The 21,571-nt window shown below is 34.8% G+C and overlaps 1 protein-coding gene across 3 annotated transcripts in view; it reads right to left on the bottom strand.

Moving 5' to 3' along the window:
• Positions 1-21,571, bottom strand: part of CFAP20DC (CFAP20 domain containing) — a 67,430-nt gene that overhangs the window by 15,321 nt on the left and 30,538 nt on the right. For all 3 annotated transcript variants that reach the window (XM_082768567.1, XM_082768566.1, XM_082768568.1), the window contains 4 exons: positions 21,066-21,397; positions 18,953-19,366; positions 11,490-11,693; positions 6,455-6,516 (listed from right to left, as the gene is read on the bottom strand). In XM_082768567.1, the coding sequence (XP_082624693.1) occupies positions 6,455-6,516; positions 11,490-11,693; positions 18,953-19,366; positions 21,066-21,397 (1,012 nt within the window). The remainder of the gene's footprint in view (positions 1-6,454; positions 6,517-11,489; positions 11,694-18,952; positions 19,367-21,065; positions 21,398-21,571) is intronic.

The following is a 21,571-nucleotide window of genomic DNA, read 5'->3' as shown; positions in this document are numbered from 1 at the left end:
GTCTGCAGAAGGCCAATTCTCAACAGAATGAAAATAGCACAGTGTTCGTTTGTTATTACTTTGGTTTTACTTGAGAAGTTAGGAACAATAGTAGGGAATAGTTGACTTTTTTTGGTCTTTGCTTCATCTATGCATATAAGCGTAGTTAGAACACTCACTTTCAATGGCTTAGGAATATTCAGAAAAAGTGTGGAACAATAAAAACATTCCCCATAACTCCTGAATCTACAAGTACAACAGACAAACTACTTTATATTAACATAGACTCAACAACATAGTTAGGAGGATTTGCCATGTCCAGTCCCTTAGTGTATATGCTGCCACTTTTTATATTTTCAGATTCCCATACAAGAGAAAGCAATTTTTGGATTATTTTAACATGTTTTTATGTGTTAGCCACCTGGTTCTCAATAATCTTTCTGAAGCTAAGCTTTTTACCACCATGATTAAAAAATTTAATCTTTTCAATTAGATGTTTCCTGTGCCATTTGCTTCTATTGTCATGTTCTTTTTCATGCATATTATAACCTGACAAATGCAGCAGCACTTTGCTAATTCAGATTAACGACTGGGAGACCTATTGTAAATTACTCTATTTCGTGTATGAGTAAAGTAAGTGAACAAGTACAATGACAAAGCAAAGTACCTTTTGTGATACATTGTTTTTGTTCACTTATTTTGACAACTGTTATGTAATTCTGTAATACTTCATAATGTAATATTGTCTGTTTTGCAGAAGTAATGGAGTTGTATGACTTTGATCTTCTAATGAATCATAAAAATAAATATGCTTCTTTGTTTGCAAAACTCATTTTTAAAATTTCCTTCTCAACTTTAAGGTATTCTCCTATTTAAGCCCTTGTCTGGAAGTACGGGAGACAAAGATGTTTTGCATTTGAATTTTACAGCATGCATGCTAGAGAAATTCTGGCTTAGTGCAAATAAATGTTATAACTACAATCTTTCTCCTACTGCGCCATTTTATAGGTGAGTTTAATCTTACTTAATCTCTGAGAGGTGCAATGACATGCATCAGCTACTGGCATGTATAGTTTCCATCTGGGATGGATGAGAACACTTGAATGGTATCCTCAGAACTGAACATACCTTTAATATTTGTACTTAAGTGTTTGCAAGGTTTGTGGATTTGTGCTGACATCATCGATACTTTATGTAAATGTCAGGTGCCATTATCATGGCAATATTTATGGCAACAATAGATTATGAAAAAGACTGGTACCAGAAAATTTTAAATAAAGTGTAGAGTAATTTAATTCCTAAAATTAATAGAGTGGTCAAAGAGTTACGCATATAAAGAACTGACGGTTATGTTTAACTAATTTACTTGCTAATTTTACCAGCTATCAAGTTTGAAAAGAAGTTAAAAATGTATTTAGCTAAAGAAACATGTTTATCCATTTCATGATTCATTATCATGAAATTGTCATTCATTATGACTTGTATACTGTGCATACATGTCATTACAAAAATAAGGAAATCACATTGTTTCATAAAGTAGTAACTAAGAATATGATCTTTTTTTTTTTTTTCCTTATGGCAACATCTACAACTTTTTTGAGAAACTTAAAGTTACTGTCCTCTTCAAACATGTTTATCTGCAAGTCAATGAAACATTTATTTTAATATGATCAATTTCAAATCTATAACATTTATTGTAATGTTAAACAATAGAATGCAATTACAAAAGGCAACCATTTTTTGTTCATTTTTTGTTATATGAACTATTTCCATTGGAGACATACCTTTACCAAAAAAGGGAAGAAAACTTCTTTAGTTGTTTTTTCCTTTTTCTTTCAGATTGTAGACAAAGGAAGAATGATAACATCCCGATCAGTCTAACATAACATACGTAGGTTACAGTAACAAGACAGCTTGCTTAAGTTAGCTTGTACCAAACCAATGTGAGGTGAGGCGACTATTAATCATTTGTCAATGACTGCAGGCCCTTATCAGCCTCTTATAGATACAATGAACTTTATATCACATCCACCAGTGGCAAAGCTACGAGGGATTTAAACCACAGTAGTGTGACACATTTTATAGATAAAACATAAATCTAGACAAAAAGTGAGCCTGACTTGCATCATCTATTTCCATTTAGCAATTTTAGTAAACACTTTATAATACTGTTTTTCCTTAAAATTTTAGGGACCTAGTGTGTTCCTTAGCTTTAAGGGGTTTCTTTTTTATTTGTAACAAAACCACTGATGGAAACTAATTTAAACACAAAAATTTCACGGAAGAAGCAACTGACTTGCATGTACGGGGAAGATAAATCAAGCTTATTTTATGAGTCAGCTACTGGACTGGCTTGAGAATGGTACTGAATCCTACCACTGCAGAGCAACTGTAATGCTTACTTCTCATAGCAAAACTTATGGAGATAATAATATGCAAAGCAGGTCAGGGAATCATGGAGAAGAATAAGACACTGGAAAGGGTAAATGGGAACTGGCAAATAACATCACATAGCTTCTTCAATTTCTTGCTGGGATTTCAGGGCTGACAATCTACATCATCAGCTGCAGATGCACTATCAGTGTTAACAGGGAATCATGATCACCCACAGCAGGTCCTACAGCAAGGCCAGCTCCAACATATAGGGCTGAATGGGTGGGTACACTATATTTGGATGCATACACATACTTTCACATACCAGCCAGGCAAGTGTGAGCTTCCAGCAGTCCAGCTCTGGGCTGGAGCTGGTAAGGGACTACAGTCCTATTTACTCCTGGTAACTGTGCAGGCAGCCCTGACCAAGCCCACAGCAGAAGTACAGACTGTAGTTCAAAATATCACTTTTCATTGACTGATATACTAATTAACTTTTGCAGATTCCAGCCACCTTTGGAAAACCCGTCAGCTCCAGGTATATAGAGCTGTTGATTTTAGAGCCGTTAACATATGAAACCCACCAGCCAATAATATGAACAACAAATTAAACTTCAGATTATCAAAAAAAACCAAAACACATTTATGAATGAAACATATCTTGATCACTCATTCTTTGGTTTGAGACCACTGACAAATAGACTTTCTCGTAAAATGAAGCCTGTGGTGTACGTGCTATTCTTACATTTTTGGACATAGTCCAAATTAGCTAGATATTTACTATCATCAAATCTTTGTGCCCACAATTCACTATGGGAATAGATTTTTTTTTTAACAAGTAAAATTAAATGTCTGGGTGAAACCTAACTGAAAATTTGCCTATGTACATTTTATATGAAATTACTGAAGTAAGATATAATTCCTGTGAAAGGATACCCAATGAAGTTCTGAAATATTTATGACCTACCGTAGTGTTGTTTCTGGGGAACAGCTGTTTGAACTTCAGAGGAACAAATTTAATTTGGTAGAGTGGGAAGAGTTGAGTAGGATGCCAGCTGAGGAGCTGGTGAGGCAATGCTTATAAAGAAGATTTCATCTTTAAAAAAATATCTCTTTCTCAAAGATGGAAAATCAGCTTTTATCAGAAATAAATTTTCTGAAGAGCATCTGTAGTTCAGAAAATGTATTCATAAAATTAGGCTCAAGTGATCTTTTTTATAGAATAGTTCCACATTTTGCAGTTCAGTATGACTGAAATTCCTTTTCAATATTAATTTTCTTTCAGCATTTCCTTTAATGAAACTTCCAAACTTTCTATAACACACAAATATTTTGAAGGACAACGCTGCTTAAATGCTTACTAAGTAGATGCAGAGTACATAGCAGCTTCCAGCCCCTGCACCGGAGGAAGAAGTAACAAAGATAATTAGACTCCTATTTGGAGGGAAAAGAGCAGTTCTGAAGTTCAGCTAGGACCATACAGCAAGTCAGCCTGTGGGAACTGCATAGCTAAGGCTTGAAACACTGTGCATCTTCTTGCTCATCTGGCTCTGTAGCCTCTGCAGTCAGCCTGTCTCCTTTCATTAACTGGTTCTGTGTCTTGCAAAGCAGCGTGATGCAGGGGTGATTTGTACTGCAGTAGCAATATTCTTGGCACACTTATGACCTTTACCCAGTGGAACCAATGGAAAATGAGTCTAGCTGGGTCTTTTTATTGACTGCATTTCCATTATCTTCACAGGTGCTTTCTTTCTTGGCTTGTTCTTTTATCTTATTATGGACAGAAGCTACATTTACTGGACAATAGCTGCCACATTGCTCTCTTCTCATTTCCCAGAAAATATCACTAATACACTTTTTAAAGTTATGTCAGGCCTGTCGAATTCTTTATCACTTCTAAAAACAAACTCTTTGTTGTTTCAGTAAGTGCATCATTTAAATGTATTCATACCATAGTATTTCTACCCATATTCTACATAGAATATACCAATTTTTTCAAATATTGTCCTGTGTGTTCCTCTACGTAGCTACAGTAATTTCACAAAGATTTAGATATTTTTTACTTGCCTGTAAATTATCTATTAAAATTGGCTTTTAAAAAAAGCTCAGGAACTAAGTTTCAGAATTGTCATTTATTTCGTCTCTCTCTCATTTAGGTACACACCCTATATGGAAAACATTACTCAGTTTTCCATTATAAATGAAAGGTAATGATCTGAATGATGGTATTCCAGTCATATCTTCTCAGGTTTTAATATCACGATGCAAACTGACCTCGTAATTTTGTCATCTTCTGTATTTACAGCCCAATAATACTTTTCTGGCAGTTCACAAGGGCTACTGAATTTATGAAGCATTTGCAAGTATTCAGGTATTTTACGAATACTTTGCCCACATTTCTCGAAAATGACTTGAAATTTAAGTCTAGTATGTGTATTGGATTAAAATAGCATAAGAACTAAATTGTAATTTATATTATTTTGTTTTAGATTTTATTATATGAAAATGGAAGTTTTCATTGTAGACCATATTAACTTAATATGCTGAAATGCTTTATTTTTACAGGTAATGGTGTTTATTCTCTTTTTCAGTATATAAAATGTACTGAGTATAAAATTGCTTTAACACATGCATAGAAGTAATAAAACCCGACTCAACCAACCTATGGGTAAAAAGCAGAAAAACAACACAGCTTGTACTAAAATACAGGCTATTCTAGTATCATCATAATTATGGAATCACTTCTGGAATACAGTTCTCGACAAATTGTCAGTCACAAATTACCTGATATCTTAATCTGTGGACTGTAGTCAAGCGTCTCCATCCACTTCATCCACTTTAACATTAATAGATAGAGACAGATTCTCTGATAAGTAGCACCCAAGTTAGAGAGGTTTTCTAGACTGACATCAGCACACAGATTTACATATGAAATGGAACAGGAATCCAGGATTGCACTTTAACTCCAGTAATATACTATGTGCACCAAGAAACATATGCTGCAATAACTGACACATCTGGGTGAACTTGCGCAGCAAGTTTCATATTGTTCACTCCATAAAATCTAACAAGAAGATAATAAAAATGTGGATGGAAGTGAAACAAGTGACTGAAAACATCTATGTGAGGAGAAATACATATTATGCTGCACAACTGACTTGCAGTGCATGATCATAAAATTTCACACTGTTGATATCCTAAAAAAAATAGAGCAAACTCTTTCATGGTTGTATCTGAAATGTCCTCTCCTCATATTCCTCCCAACATCCATGCATTGTCCAGCTAAAATCTGGACATGTAAAATCCATGTTAATTTCACCAACTGAAAGTGAAACAGGACAACTTTTTGAAACAAGTACACTTCCTGTTCAGGCTGTTAAAAAATTGGCAAAGTGATGCTGGGGTTTCACAGGTACAAGGCAGTTCTAAAACAGAACAATTAATTTTGGTCGTCTCAACTTTCATCATTTCCCTTTAGCCACCCTCACCTCTTGTCTTCAAATCCCTATCTTACCTTACGATAAAGTCACAGGGATTTTGTTGCTGTCTCCAAACAAAACAGATAAGACAAAGAACTTGACAGCCAAAATACATTGTAGGCAGAATTTGTCTGAACTATTTCACAATGTTACAACATAGCACCCTCTCCTGAGTGTGTTATCTATTGAAAAGTCCTGTTTAATTAAGGAACATTAAATTTTTTTTGTAACAAATAGATTCCCTGACATCTAGAGTCACATGCAGAATTTTACTTCAGAGCCTTCAAAAGGGAGAGACAGAGAGAGGGTGAAAGAAACAGGTGAGGGGGTATATATGTCAGTTGAAGATTTGCTGAACCACACATCAAAGCAGGTTTAGAAGCCAGGCCTGTGCCGGCTACTTTAAATACACAGAGGTACATCCAAACCATGCAGAATCCAGCTCTGCATTCTGGGACAATGTAGACATACTGCAACCTGTAGTCAATGTCTAAAAAGAGCAATAGTAAAGCCCTCTGAGAGAAGGCTGCAATTGAAAAGAAATTAAATCAAAGAAAGTCACATTTAGCATTCAGAACACTCCACCTTAATTCTTACTGCCTGGGCTATACATGAAGTCTTACCGTGGGTTGGAATGAGAAAGCGGGCTCATTTCTTTCTGATAGTGATGCTCCTGACTGACGGGCTATTGAAAACAACAACAAAAAAATAACAATGAGAAAATAACTTTGCAAATATACTTTCAGAATGTTCAAAAGTATGTAAGAGATCCTTTATGAGGATAAACATTTGAAGCTTCTGATACTGGAATTTTACAGTCTTTCATCTAATCTGTGAAATTTAAAAGGGATATTTTAACTAACTTTGTAGTTAACAGATGATTCTTGTCTAGGTGGAAATACATATGAATTAAGGAGTCGACCACACAGTCATTTCTCTACTGTCTGTGAGAGTGTGAGGACAGAGTTGGGAAACAGAGAAGGAAGGGTGGAAAAGTCTTGTCTGTTAGGCAAGTCTGGGTTGTATGTATATAGGAAGCATGGTGCAGGGACACTTCATTGTACCTGTGCACACCCAACAATTCTTAAGGCTAAACACTCCTGAGTGAGAGCTGATAGGGCTGGCAGGCATGGCTCTTATCTTCTCAGAAGCACTAAGGAATGTTAGTGGTCCCACATGAAGGCTGCTGAAGCACACATGCTTCTTAATAGAACTGCTGATTTGAAACCTGGATTAAGCTATTCATGGATTACTAACAGTGGACTGTATGAATATGCATAAAAAAGAATGATTATTTAAAAAATAATCTTCAAATCTTACTTGCTTATTGTAAGAATGTGCATCTAAAAGTTTGAAATTGCATTATTTGGTGTTTATGGCACTAAAACAGCTATTTGCCATAAAAACCAATATTCATAAAATCATAAAAATTCAAAAATTCTAAAATTCAGAAATATATTTTGTCTCAATGTATATGTTTCCAGAGAGGACCCCCTTACATTATCCCACACATCAAAACCAGCTCTAAACAAACCAGTGAAGCAATTGCAGAAATAAGTGAAAACACAAGCACAATTTAAAAATACTTGTACGAATTAGTACATGCAATGGCTAAAAATAAATACGAAGTATTATGAAAGGAACTGTATTTTTACAGAAATCAATAAAAAAATCAGTACATTCACATGGTTTCAGGAAGTCAGGAGGGATGTTGTAAAATATATGCTCAGGATGAATGACATCCTAATTACTGCCAAATATGAGTCACTGCCTGGTCGTGGATAGTGCAATTCCCACATGATGGCTAGTAGAAGACTGAGGATGAGACAGAAAGTGAATTAGTCAGTCTATGAACCAGAATATCTGTCTAAATAATTTTTAGTCTCATTTCATAGTAAGGAATAGTCTGCCTTAGTTTTGCAATTTGACTTGATGTGAATAGATCCCTCCAGGGGTTGTCAAACTGAGCTCTCAGCTGGAATAATTCTGGGTTTAAATATCACTCCTCTTGTCTGTCAGACTTCACTTCTGCCAGAACATTTTTGTTTTAAGTGGCTTTCTTTTTTGAATCATCACAATGGAGGTCAGAAGACCTTCCCCAAATTAGGCGTGAACTTGGAAATCTCAAAGGTTTTTCAGATCAAACCTGATTAGATTGAATTTATATTTAGGAAGTTGCTTGGAGAACAAGTAATCTTACTGCTCTGTGAGTACTCCTTCCTTGAAAGACAGGTCTTAGTGGTGAGCACATTTTGGAGTCTGATAATAGAGCATTATACCACTGCAATCTCTAGGATTCATCAGTGAACAATCCAAAAGAATCTTCATTCTCCTTTGCATTTCTGACTGAGAATCAGGGAGCATATGCAAGAAGATACCCTGAATTCTCTTATATGTGATATTGGTCCAAAATTCTTGTGTTATATTTAAGTGATGTCTGACGTTGTCTGGAGACAGCTTGCCAAGAAGCTGAATGTGCCATTTCCCTGACAGGGCAGGAAGATCTTACTGGATCTTTAGAACAGAGCAAGACATTAAAGTAGAATTATTTTCCAAGCTTTGCAACGTTCCTTGGATAATAAGCATATGTGTAGATATAAACTAACATTATACTCTGCAATATAGAGAACTGCCTTTTATATTGTTGTAAAGATAGTGTTTAACTTCACAGACCTTGAAAATTAAGAAAATATTCAGGTAAGACTCTGTAAAATAGTGTATTTTAAAAATATTTAGTCCTACAAATACATATTATGAATTTGGAACTTTGCCCTGTGCCCCACACACTTTTTGCAAGGATTTGCAGCTCTCCCATGAAGTAATTTATTTTATTTTATATTTTTTTAAAGAAGCTGTTTATATTTATAGCTGGGTAATGTATAATATTCAAAGCTATTTTATTCCTTTATGTCTGTCATAGTTTACAGCAGCTGCTAAACAACTTGCATTTCAACAATTTCTCCTAACAGCATATACTCAGTTTTTGGTAAACTATCATAGGTTGTAAAATACAGTTTTAGTATATCCGTTTTATAGTTTTTAAGGACATCTGTTCATTTGTTCTAACTGCAGCTTAACAGTATGATTGATCTATGTGCCTTTACTTCAGAAGAGTTTCTGAGATTCATTAGTCAGTAATAAGTGCAAAATTTTCAATGAATCTGGAAATCACACTAACAATGACAAGTGATGGAAAAAATAAACTTACTAAAATGTGTTTTATATATAAAGTATTACTTGTATATGTACATTCACTGTCTAACATGACTATATCCTGCACTGCCTTACAAAACATTTTATGTATTTCAAAATGAAAGATACACAAAAATCTGCCGTCTGGTGGTGCTGTTGCCATAGATTCCAACAAGGGACAAAAAGGTTATATAAAATGAATGAAAATTTAGAATTAAAAAACCCTCCTTATTTATCTTCTTATCTTTGAAGCCCATAAGATAAAGCAGAGTAGATATTACTGATTTAAATAATCAAAAAGATACTATCTTGAAACACATGTAAGCATGAAAGGTTAATCATGACAAGATTTCAAACTGTCCTTAATTTCTTAAACTACTACATAAAGATTACTTTTTTTTTTTTTTTTTTTTTTTTTTTTTTTTTTCCGTACAGCCAAAATCATTTGCAAAAGCAAAATTGTTACAGACACATACAAACCTTTCTCCAGTTTGCACATGTCATTTTGGAATCGGTCATTGGCAAATTCTCTCGAGTCAACTTGTATGATGGTAATAGTAAAAATCAGTGGACATAAAAACAAATTTGCTTTTCTTGTACATATAAATACCTTAACATATATAAGAAACACCTCTGAGTAAAAACTGGAAGCTGAAGAAATGATGACTTTACTTTTTTTTTAGATCTTACATCAGGATCCTGCATGGTAGAAGACAAATACAGGAGCAACAACCTTTGAACATGCTCTAATCACATTGGATAGGCTGTATTTTGATCTCTCAGTTATGTAGACTACCTATACGTATGTATACAATAACACATTTACTGCCCATGTGAATGCTAAGTGTGGAGATTCTCTGAAAATAACTATATGAAATTACCTGACAGATTTATAGATTTGTAAGCCAACAAAAAAACACAGCTATATAAAATTACAATTTAAATGACTAAAATATTTTATCTAAACACTTTTTTAAACTAATGTTATTAGTCTGAAACATGCAGAATCTGATCAGGGCAGTGACATTAAAGAACTGTTGTTGCAGCCACATTGGGCTTCACTAAATACCGGAGCAGTACATTTAATTTTAAAAGATCATTTTGTTTCAGTCATGTAATTTGTATTAGCCAAAACTGACTTGCCTAAATATTCTTATCAACTTCCTTATAATTAAGCTAGTCCAAAGTTAATAAGACTGCTATTCTCTTTACTTAATTGAGTTCCATTTGTCTAGTCTTGCAGACATATACCATTTGATTCTACATAGTGATTACTAAGTAAATGCATCAGAAGTATGACAATATCAACTAAATGCACAATGTTGACGTATCTCAGATAGTTAAAGCCAACTATTAATTTTCTGATGGCCTGCAAAATATTACTCTGTAAACCAAATTCTTCTTAGTATAATTACACACTTATCAATATAACTCTTCTCATCTTAATCCTTCATTTATCAGTGCACCACAAAGTTCCAATGCTACATTGGTCATTCATTATGAAAGATTGCTACTACAGGCCTCTATTGGGCCCTATAGGTCCCTGGAGATAATTTGCAGCTGACATTTCAGAGCATTTCAGAGCATTTACCCTACAATAATTTATATTGAGGCAACACAGCAGTAGTTACTCTTCTCACATGGGACCTGCCTCTGAGAGTTATGTGCTTTACTTAAACCATATTCATTGCTTATTATTGTTTCACCTATAATAAGAACTATGTTGCTGTGATATAAATGGAGTATGAGGTTATCTAGTTTTACAGCAGTGCCTGAAAATTCCTTCATATAGTTGCTGAAATGCTATTCTATGATTTCATATGATCAATACTCTCAGTAGTTTACAACAAATACACCCCTGCTTCATATAACAGTGCTCTGTCACATAGTGGAGGTGTGTGATTTTGCACCATTTTGTGCCAGGAGAAGTAATGATACAAGGTGTAAAATACAGAAGGATCACACTAAGTGTTCAGAACTACTGCAGCTTCTTTCCACTATTCTCCTGCTTCAGTCCCTTAAACAGTTAGCTGTTCGGTAATGAGCCTTTATCATTCTAAGAAGCAATTATTTTCCATTACTCATACTACAATGCAATTTCTGACTGGTATATATGGGTTTCATTCATTTTGAAACTATATTTAAGTACTATATCACACACACCTGCAGGTTGTCAGATGCTATTGTGACAAGCTGTAACGCCTACATGATTATTCAGGATTGTAGGAAAGAATATATTTAACAGATTTGCTCCTTTTCCATGGTGGTCCTATAGAAGCTGCAGAAAGTGAACATTTTGTTTGTGTGTTTTACTTGTCGATTTCTAAAAAATGCTTGGTAATGATAACTTAAATTGCAAAGCTACTCCAAGAAATATTATATTCGGGACCCCTCAACCTCAGAATTGATAGGAACTGTGTAAACACTCAGAGAATTTTACAAAAAATATTGCAGGATTAGACTTACTGGTGGGAAACAAGAATTCCAGGTTGCTGTATCATCACTGCTTGTACTTATGCTAACATTGCAGTTGTCTATCTGTGATGCGCTTAGCCCATGAGAGATCTCTGTATCCCTTAATTCTTCATTGTGTTGCCTCTTCATGCTAGCCAGCATCTGTAGTTCAGATACACTCAGTCTACTTGTCTGGTAGTTTTTCCAGTCATACTCCTATGAAATAAAATGAAAAAGTCAACAATATAGACCGGACGATGGAATAGAATACATGAATGAAAATGGATACCTTGGGAGATCTTTTGTGGAATCTTCATGAAGAGACAATACTTAAAGAGAATCAAATTTTTTACTAGAAAATGTTAGTTAATAGATTTCTGTTCAGCTATGAAGATGAAGCATATTTACATATCATTACAGGAAGGAAAAAGAGTACAAACATTATTATGTACTGCAGTTTGGATCCAGAATAGTTGGTAAGTTGCTGTTCTGTTGTAATTAAAAAAATTGATTATTAATGGTAGTATTAGTATTAATAATAATATAAAAGCAGAATCCCAAAAGTTTGAAAATCCAGCAGTTAAAATTGCTTAAACATTAAATGCAAATCTTGAAATAAGCCCAATAACATGGTTATAGTATCATAAAAACCATCAACATAATATTTAGTTATTTCTCAAGTACAGATTAAAATTTCTTTGGAATGCTACAAGACAGCACTAAATTTTAAAAGTTATTTTGGTAACTTGCTAGTGCGTACATTTGAAAATAAATGCCTCTATTTTCATTTTTCTTTATGCTCAATGGTTGAATTGTTAATGTAACTCTAATTGTCATATCTAATAATGCAAAATGCTCACTTTCACTAGACAGATTATGAAATAACACTGTTCAAACAGGAGGTTATTTTCAGTGACACAGTAGTTTTTTTCTGTTTTAGGGAGTTCCACATACCTTAATGAAAATGTATTTTTTGGTAATCAGGAAAGCATTATTGTCTCTCTGATCCCTTTTCCTGTAAGTTTTTTTTTTTTTTTTTTTTTTTTTTTTTTTGCATGTCTTCAGTATCAGACCAAAAACAGATAATGAAGGATTAGAAAGATACTGCATTACTTATTTACTTATTTCCCCATCGGAAGTTTAACTGGGGATATGGCCATAGATTCATTCACAGTACTGAATTGCATAGGATGTGTAATACCAAGCACAATGGAAATGAATTTTGAATCAAGGACAGATTCAGAAACCTTTCTCTTTTAGTAATACATGTAATCACATCATGCAATGAAAAGAACCTTGATTTCAGCTCAAGCTCTAGAATACTTTACTAAGTATTTGCAAAAATAGTTTTAGAATGAAAGCACATAGTATAATTTTATTTATTCATGGCTACCATAAAAGAAATCAACAATTATTATCTCAATAGCATGTAAAATAATACTTGCTATTTTAATTCTAGGTAAGAATTCAGCAAATGTTACCGCCGAGGACTAAGTCTGTGGGAGTAGCACTTATGTCATACATTTTTGACATTTTAAATATCTCATTCTGACTACTATGATACTGGAATCATAGAGTCACAGAATATTGCAAATGAGGAGGGACCCAAAAGGACCTTTGAGTCCAACTCTTGCCTCAACACAGGATTACCCAAAAATATGTCTATCAGATTTCTCTTAAAGCCATCTATTGCAAATAAGGGTCAGAAAGAAAATTAGCACTGAAATAACAAAGTAAACAACATTTGAAAGCAAGTATGCCTGCAAGATGACAATCAGCAGGTAAATATATCACATATAGCTGGATTTATGATTGAAGGGTGCTCAAGTTGAAACAGTTGTGCAAGTACACAAATCTTTGTGAAAAGGATAATTAACTAAAAGGCCTACTATAAACATTTTACATTTTTTACGATGTATCTCAAATTCTTAGTTAGATGTCTTTGTAAAGGTCATTTACAGATTTTTCTACAGAGTCATCTAAAGCACTTGGAGATTACTTTTTCACACAGGTAAATACAGTCTGCCATTTTGTCTGCGCAGTGCATGAGCTACCGTGATTAGCACAGCTGCCACCCCTTTTACCCCTGCCCTTTGAGCTCAAAGCTTTATCCCTGAATCATTTGATTATTACTACCATTTTTAATCCCACAGTAATAAATGACATTTTCTGTAGACCTTACTAAATGTAAGTTAATAGTTCAGCTACTATTAGTTTTTTGTTCTCTACACATCAAGCTTGCTATGTTTTATCTGGAAAGTCTGATTTGCTTTGATGCATTAGTATTCTACCAGACCTACAGCTGTTAAGATTTTCATTGATCTTTCTGAAGCTGTTGATTTCCTGTTAATTTTCCTATACAGAAACCTTCTGTATTTAGTTTATTTGATCACTTTAAGAGAAGCTCCTGCTTATCTTTTTTACCTCATATAGGAACCTATTGGTATGCAGTCATTAAAATGACAGAATGAACTAGCACTGTGCAGAATAAAAACACTAGGAATTGAAAGAACATTTTTCTCATCCTTCTTTTTAATAAAGGCAAAATATTTCCCAAACCTGAGAGTCTTTTCTTTAAAATTTATGAAGAAAGACGTATAGATTTGAGGAATTTTTACAAAAGAAGTTAAAAGATTTGATTGTCTTTTTGACTTATTTCAAACTGTTATTCTGTTTTCTTTTCTGGTAATGGTCTTATTCTAGAAATACTATATACAGAAAGGAGAAGGAAATGGCAGTTTTCCATCTTTTACATCCTTTACAATAAATTCCTTGTTTTAAAAGAGAAACAGTTTGGACTATGTATACTTTAGCTTCAGATGATGACTACAAAAAAAGCCTCTTCAGACTTTTTACATAGTCTTAGCTGATTTTCAAAGACAATTTGAAAATTGAATTTAAGATTAAGTTCACTTTGTAATTCAGGAGAAACTTTTGATGTAAGAAGTAAATTTGCAGTACTTATAAATTTGTCTAAAATTAATATTTCATTTAGTAATTAAAAGCTTATCTCGTCTTTTTGCATATTCTCCCCTTATGATAAAAAAAACATTTTTATTAAACACTGAAAACTTTTGCTAGATTGACAAAACCTGTTGTTTAAATGATTTTTTTTTTCCCCACATATAATGACATTTGCATTCTTCTAGGTTCAAATGATTTATTCAGAATTGTTTGAATGTAGTTATATGTGTGGAAAAGTTTAATTACCAGCTATCTACATGGTTGCGATATTACCCAGAGGGCTGTACTTCTTTCTTAATTAAAAATATTTGAACTTAATAATAGAGAACTCTATTAAAACATGAATAAAACATTGCAAGCAACCAGGTCCTTAAAGTGTATTAAGCAGTTAGCAAATCGATTGCAGTAAGAGCTGGTTAAGCATTTTTTTTTTCTTTACCAGTCCTCTGCACAAGCAGATTAGAAGACTACTTCTGTGTAAACTCTCACTCTAATACTCTTCCAAAACTATCCTATCATACATAATTCTTAAAACAATGAATGGTGTTTCATATGGAAATAAAATAATTACATGCTCACAACCAACAAAAATCTCCAATGCTGCTTCACTGTAGTTAACAATATTATATGTTACCACTTCTTTTTCTGAAACTTGTAGGAACCTAGAATACTAGCTTCTTCCACCAAAACTGCTCCAGTAGATAAGGAAAAAAAAAACAAAACAAAACAAAAAATGAAGCCTTATATGGGTATGTGATCAGAAGAAGATCATACTCAAATAGCTTATTAAATTAACTTTTAAAGTATTGGAAATATTTTAATAAAAATTAAAAATAGTATGTGGTATTCAGTAAGTGCTAGTTGGACACACTTTCTAATGATATAAACAACTGTTGCTTGAAGGGCAGTCAGTAGTACTCAAATTTGGCTTCAAATCTGGAGGATGACCTAGTATAAAGAGAAGTATGAAAGAACTCCAAAAAAAGGTTTCTGGAATGGAAAACATATTACTTGATCTAATCAAGTATGAGAGTTACATGTAAATCCACCAGATACTTTCATCTTATATTTTTTAAAAATAAAGCAAAGTCTGTCACACCTAGATTCTATACATTGACGATAGGCTTTGTTCTTGCAAAAAAAAACTTACAGAATCACAGAATCACAGAATTTTCTAGGTTGGAAGAGACCTCAAGATCATCGAGTCCAACCTCTGACCTAACGCTAACAGTCCCCACTAAACCATTTCCCTAAGCTCTACATCTAAACGTCTTTTGAAGACTTCCAGGGATGGTGACTCCACCACTTCCCTGGGCAGCCTGTTCCAATGCCTCACAACCCTTTCAGTGAAGAAGTTCTTCCTAACATCTAACCTAAAACTCCCCTGGCTCAACTTAAACCCATTCCCCCTCGTCCTGTCACCAGGCACGTGGGAGAACAGGCCAACCCCCACCTCGCTACAGCCTCCCTTGAGGTACCTAAAAAGAGCAATAAGGTCGCCCCTGAGCCTCCTCTTCTCCAGGCTGAACAAGCCCAGCTCCCTCAGCCGCTCCTCGTAGGACTTGTTCTCCAGGCCCCTCACCAGCTTCGTTGCCCTTCTCTGTACCCGCTCAAGCACCTCCATGTCCTTCTTGTAGCGAGGGGCCCAAAACTGAACACAGTACTCGAGGTGCGGCCTCACCAGAGCTGAGTACAGGGGGACGATCACCTCCCTAGCCCTGCTGATCACACTGTTAAGCACACTTACAAGCAACAAATGACATGCAACAGATTTAAAGCTACGAGTCAGTGTAATATAGTAATAGTTCTGCTGTCTAATTTAATAGCTATTTATTGAGTAGAGAAAAATGACAGCTCTCTTCCTTCGTGCTTTAAAACAAAACCTCACAGAAAAGTTGTAAAACATAATGAACAATTTAAAAACTAAAGAAAATCTGTCTGGCAGAAAAGTTTTTATTTTTATTTTTTTTATTTTTAAACTTTACAATTCATTTTATAGAATCATAGAATGGTTTGGGTTGTAAGGGAGCCCAAATATCATCTAATTCTAACCCCCCAGCCATGGCCAGGGAAACCTTCTGCTAGACGAGGTTGCTCAAATCCCCATCCAACCTGGCCTTGAACACTTCCAGAGATGGGACATCCACACCTCTGTGTATTTGTCTCAAAGATACCCAAGGTCACACATAACTTTCTCTTATTTTGACATTATTCGGCATCAATAGGGAAATGAGCAAGAAAGATCTAAAACAGATCTCCTTACCAGTTTTCTGCTCCTATTATAACCATTTTACTTTTCAGGTCAGCACATTGGCCAGTACCTTGTACTTCATGCTCTAAAAGGATCATGCATATCGTCTATCAAGTTTTACGTTTTTTTGTTTCACTATAGCCAATTTAGAGGTGCTGAGGATCATGCAGTTATAAAAAAAAAAAAAAGATGAATTGTCCAGGTATTCCCCTCCTTTCTTTTCCATTTTTTTCTTTTCTTTCCCTTTTCCCTTCCCTTTTGTGGGAAGAGATTTCTAGAACCTTCGTCCTAGTCAGATGCCCCAAATTCTATATTCACAGTTAGCTGCTGTGTAGTCCTCAGTAGCTATAGCAGCCAGAAATAGGTGTTAAAATCATTCTGCAAGATGTCCCTGTCACAGCAGTAGCAGTCTTGTCCCATGGAAGTAGTCACTCATGCTTCCCCTTTCATGGATGCCATCAAATCTGATAACTAAAATTAATTACGTCAACAAGTAATAGAATCACCATGGACTAAAATTCCAGCAGCAGAATGATAGCAAATCCCCCTGACTGGAATGAGGACTGTCATATCCTAAAGGCGATCAGACAAGCAGCAAGGACACAAAACACAGTAATGATGGAAGACGTCCATTTCCATCATGCTAATGAGGTAAACGTCATGTTTCAAGATGTGACTGTAGTTATTTTTTTCCCAAAGTATACATAACTGTTTCATTGATCCACAAAAAAGAGAGGCATTTGGTCTGCAGTTGTTGAAGATATTATGACCCCAAATAACTTACATTAATGATCATGCATCAGCTGGATTTAACATCCTTGGGGAAAAAAAAAAAAGGTAAAAATTCATAAAGAAGCAAGCCTGGGGCTAAATACTATAGAACTCCTTGACCTGCAAAAGAGATAGTTGCAGGGGATTATGATCCATACAATAGGAAGTGGCATGGGTAAGAAGAATGAAAAAATGATTATTCATTATTTCTTATAACAAACAGAAGAATGAGAAAGCACCAAGAATGCAATGGTGCATTAAAAACAAATAAAAGAAGAGAGCTATTTTACCCCACTAATAGAAGTTAAATTCTGAATTCATTGTCCCAAGACAAAGGCCACATGGACATAGAACGAAACTATACAAGTGTGTGGAAAAAAAATTTCCACCCCCAGTTATTTATCACAAATACAACACCTTTAGCTCAAGAAATTGCTAAGCTATGAAGGCTAGCAGGAAGTCCGCACGGCATGCTGGTGAGGTATTGCTGGATGCTTCATCTGTCCTTACACTTTTCCCTAGGTATCTATGATTGACCACTGCCGGACAGAAGTTGTTAGCTGTATAAGTCTTTAGTCTCATGAAGTATTAGGTGATATTTGAAAAAAAATTGATCTCTGAAGTCAGAAGAACAAACATGGCCTGTTCCATTCTCAGGTGCCCAGGAATAAATCTAATCAAGTCATAACACATCTAGAAAATGTTAAAAGATATAGGACTGCAGTAATTCTAAGCCTAAAAGAATTCTGTCCAAAAATGGAGTGGTGATGTATTTGTTCATTTGCAATTTACAGAATATACTTGATTCTTAAGCTCCAATTCCTCATTCAAAGTACAGTTCAAAGCATGTCATTTAATATAAGCTGAGAAGACAAGAATTAACTATTAGGAAGTATGTAAGAACATAATTAGCTTCAGACAAATTTGTTCTTAAAATACTGTAAGTTTCTGTAAGGAGAATCCAGGACAAAAATCTGGGGATAAAACAACACTTTTGTGAATGTAACAGTTCCTTTAGTAGCGTCACAATTTAGCCTATGACACAGCCTCACTGCTAGCCCTCAATCACATAATTCATCTTTTCTCAGGACTGTTGCAGAGCGACTATTAAGTATCTAGAGTAATACTCTTTTTTGGTCATTAATTAATATAAAAATTGAAAGTCTGTCAATTTTCCTTTGTAGTTTTTCTGACCAAAACTACTCATGTATTTCTAACTTGCATATTTCCAAAATGCGAGTTGCTCAATTACACCTACTTCTATCATGAACCTGTGTGATTTCTGTTTTATTTGGAGTACAATTTTATGCACTGCAAAAAAAATACAAAATCAACTTTCAACAGATTGAGCTTGGTAAACACTGTTATGAAAAACCCAGAATATATCTAGATTAAAGATACACTATTTTGCACTTTATACAAATGGGTACATCTCCTACAGCTTCTGTATACAATGCAACAACTTAATTTCAAAGTAAAAACTACTTACACAAGTCTGTGTTGTCAGACATGAATTTTCTCTTGAGATTTTCTTGAGGGACTTTTTACCAATTGATGGTTTTATCTGACCAGAAACTCCTTCAGGTCTTTCAGTTTTTTCAGATGCATTTGGAGTGATGTTAAAGAATTCAGATTTAGTTCCAGTTGGAGAAAGAGAAAGGGTAGGCTTTAAGCTTCTCTGAGAGATAACAGAATCTGTTTTTCTCACAGTGGAACTCTGTGGTTTTGACAAGATGGTTTCCTCGAGGTTTTGTTTGCTGCATTCCTTATTCTTCCAGTATTCATTTCTCCATGGCATGCTCTTGAATGCGCTCTCTTCAAAAATTGCTGAATCAGATGTTCCTTGCCTGTTGACACTGATCTCTAGATTCTCAGTACCCTGGATAAATTTATTGTTGTCATCCTAAATTCAGGAAACAAAGATGGATTTCCTCTCATCATCACACAACACTGTTTTCCATAAAACATTTGGCCTTAAATTTTCAAAATGGCTCCTTAGTTTCTACTGCTTAATTTTAAATTTGCAGATTCTGAGAACTGTCTGCTCTTCTGATCTGCTATTCTGAGTATCCCATAAACATATTTTTACATCTTAACTAGTGAACCAAAGCAGGGGAAGATAGAGACACAATTACACTTCTCAAAACATCAGCCCAGATTTAGAATGCTGGTAACCATATATATATAGCCATATAAATGTAGGTTCTAGAATATTTTGATAAATATTAAATCATGAAATTGTGCCAAAAACGTCAAAAAAGTTCGCTTGATTAACTATAGCACAGCATATGTGTAGTGAAGGTGAGAATGATTTCACTGAGGAATTAGCACTTCTGCTGATGAACTACATGTATATTCCTAGAAAGAACATACAGATGGGCAGTTGGGCAATAATTTCTGGATACATAAAATTGATTGCTCTTGCTGGGGTGTAATTTTAAGAAGATAATTCTAATGACTCGAGGGCCGCCATGAGGAGCAGATGAGATATAGTTTCTTTGTACACTGGGCTTTAATACTGAGGTATCAGAGTGAAATTACCTATCAGACTTTGTAAGAGTATGTTATCTTATTTGATCTTACTCCTTTACTCTTTGAATTACATAAGGATAGAAAGTTTCTTCACTGAAGGCTTCACTTTTGGCTTCACAGTCAAAACAGCATATTTGATAGCGTTCTGATGTGTGGACACACCAGCCACAGTCACACGACTCCTGTGGCCAGAAAGAGTTACTGCTTTTGCTCTGGGTTTGGCAGAATCTACAAGTGCTAACATGGCAAGTTTCACTACAAAAAGTCCCTGACAGGAATTTGGGCTGAAAGCATGGACATTTATTTAATTACAAAATAAGCCACTTGATGGTGAATTATTCCACAGAAAGAAGCAAATTTTATCCTTTATTGACTATTTGACTCTTATAATTGAATAACAGCAATTAACTATTTCAGTGACTAATTGGTAAATGCTAAAGGGACTTTACAAATACTTGTGGTTTTCAGTTTGCAGGGTGAAACATTAAAAATATTAAAAAAATACTTCCTTTCTTTCACTAATCTTATTGGTGAAAGATTTCCACATTACAAAAGAATTAAACCTGGCAATGCTCACACAGCTCGAATAGGATATAAAGAAGAAATACCAATCATCAAGTGACTTTAAACAGATGAAATTTCTTAATTTACTTTTGACAATGTCGGTGAGCAAAACAGCCCCTGCTTACAGTTCTAAAAGGCACAGTGAAGCCTTATTTACTGCACACTCATTCAACCATAACAGACATATGTCTTGCTGAAATCTACAATGCAGGCTTTCCTAAAATCTTTTCCGTTGTAAGGATGCTCAAAGCATACTTACATGTATCTACTGACATAGGGGTTGACAGAGAGTTAGGTTTCTTTTGTCCACTTGTTACAGAGGGAATACCTTCATTTTCACCCCTGTACTCAGTTAGACACAGCAACCTGACAGAGACAAATCTACTGGTAGGTATATAGGGAAATGATGATTAATCCTTCCTGTCTACCTTGAAGACAGAATCTCATCCTAGGAGTTTTAGGATGAAGACTACTTTATCAAGAATTACATGTGCAAAGTGGCTTACCTCTTCACTGCTGTCAGTTCCTTGAAAGTTATCTGCAATCTGGATTTCCCCATGGACTTGGTTACTGTCTTGCTTCAAATCCAAAGGGAAAATGCAATGTTCTGGTGACCTATTTGGAGATTTCCCATGAGGAGCTGACCGAGGTCTTGATGAAAATGTGAAAATCTCTTTATGATTCGCATGGTGATCACCTGTTTCATTGCTCTGATGTTCAGCAGATGCATTCTGTGGCGAGGTTAAATTATGGCAGGCTGAATCTTGAGTAGCTACGAACTGTCCACTCTTATCCAACTGAACACTCTCCATAAAACTTTCTGGAAACACCCACTCATCTGAAATGTAAATTTCAGATTTGCTGTAATGTACAGATTTACTGTAATGTAAAACATATAAAGTGCATTTCTATACTGATCACATTTTTTTTTCCTCTGGAAGCTGTACAGAAAATATTTTTTTTAACACAAATATTCTGATGTATTCATACATTTGGAAGAGTGATGAAGATG

The sequence above is a fragment of the Aythya marila genome (genome assembly GCF_965140915.1).
Source record: "Aythya marila genome assembly, chromosome: 10".
NCBI lineage: Eukaryota > Metazoa > Chordata > Aves > Anseriformes > Anatidae > Aythya > Aythya marila.
This window is presented reverse-complemented; position numbering and strand designations above follow the sequence as displayed.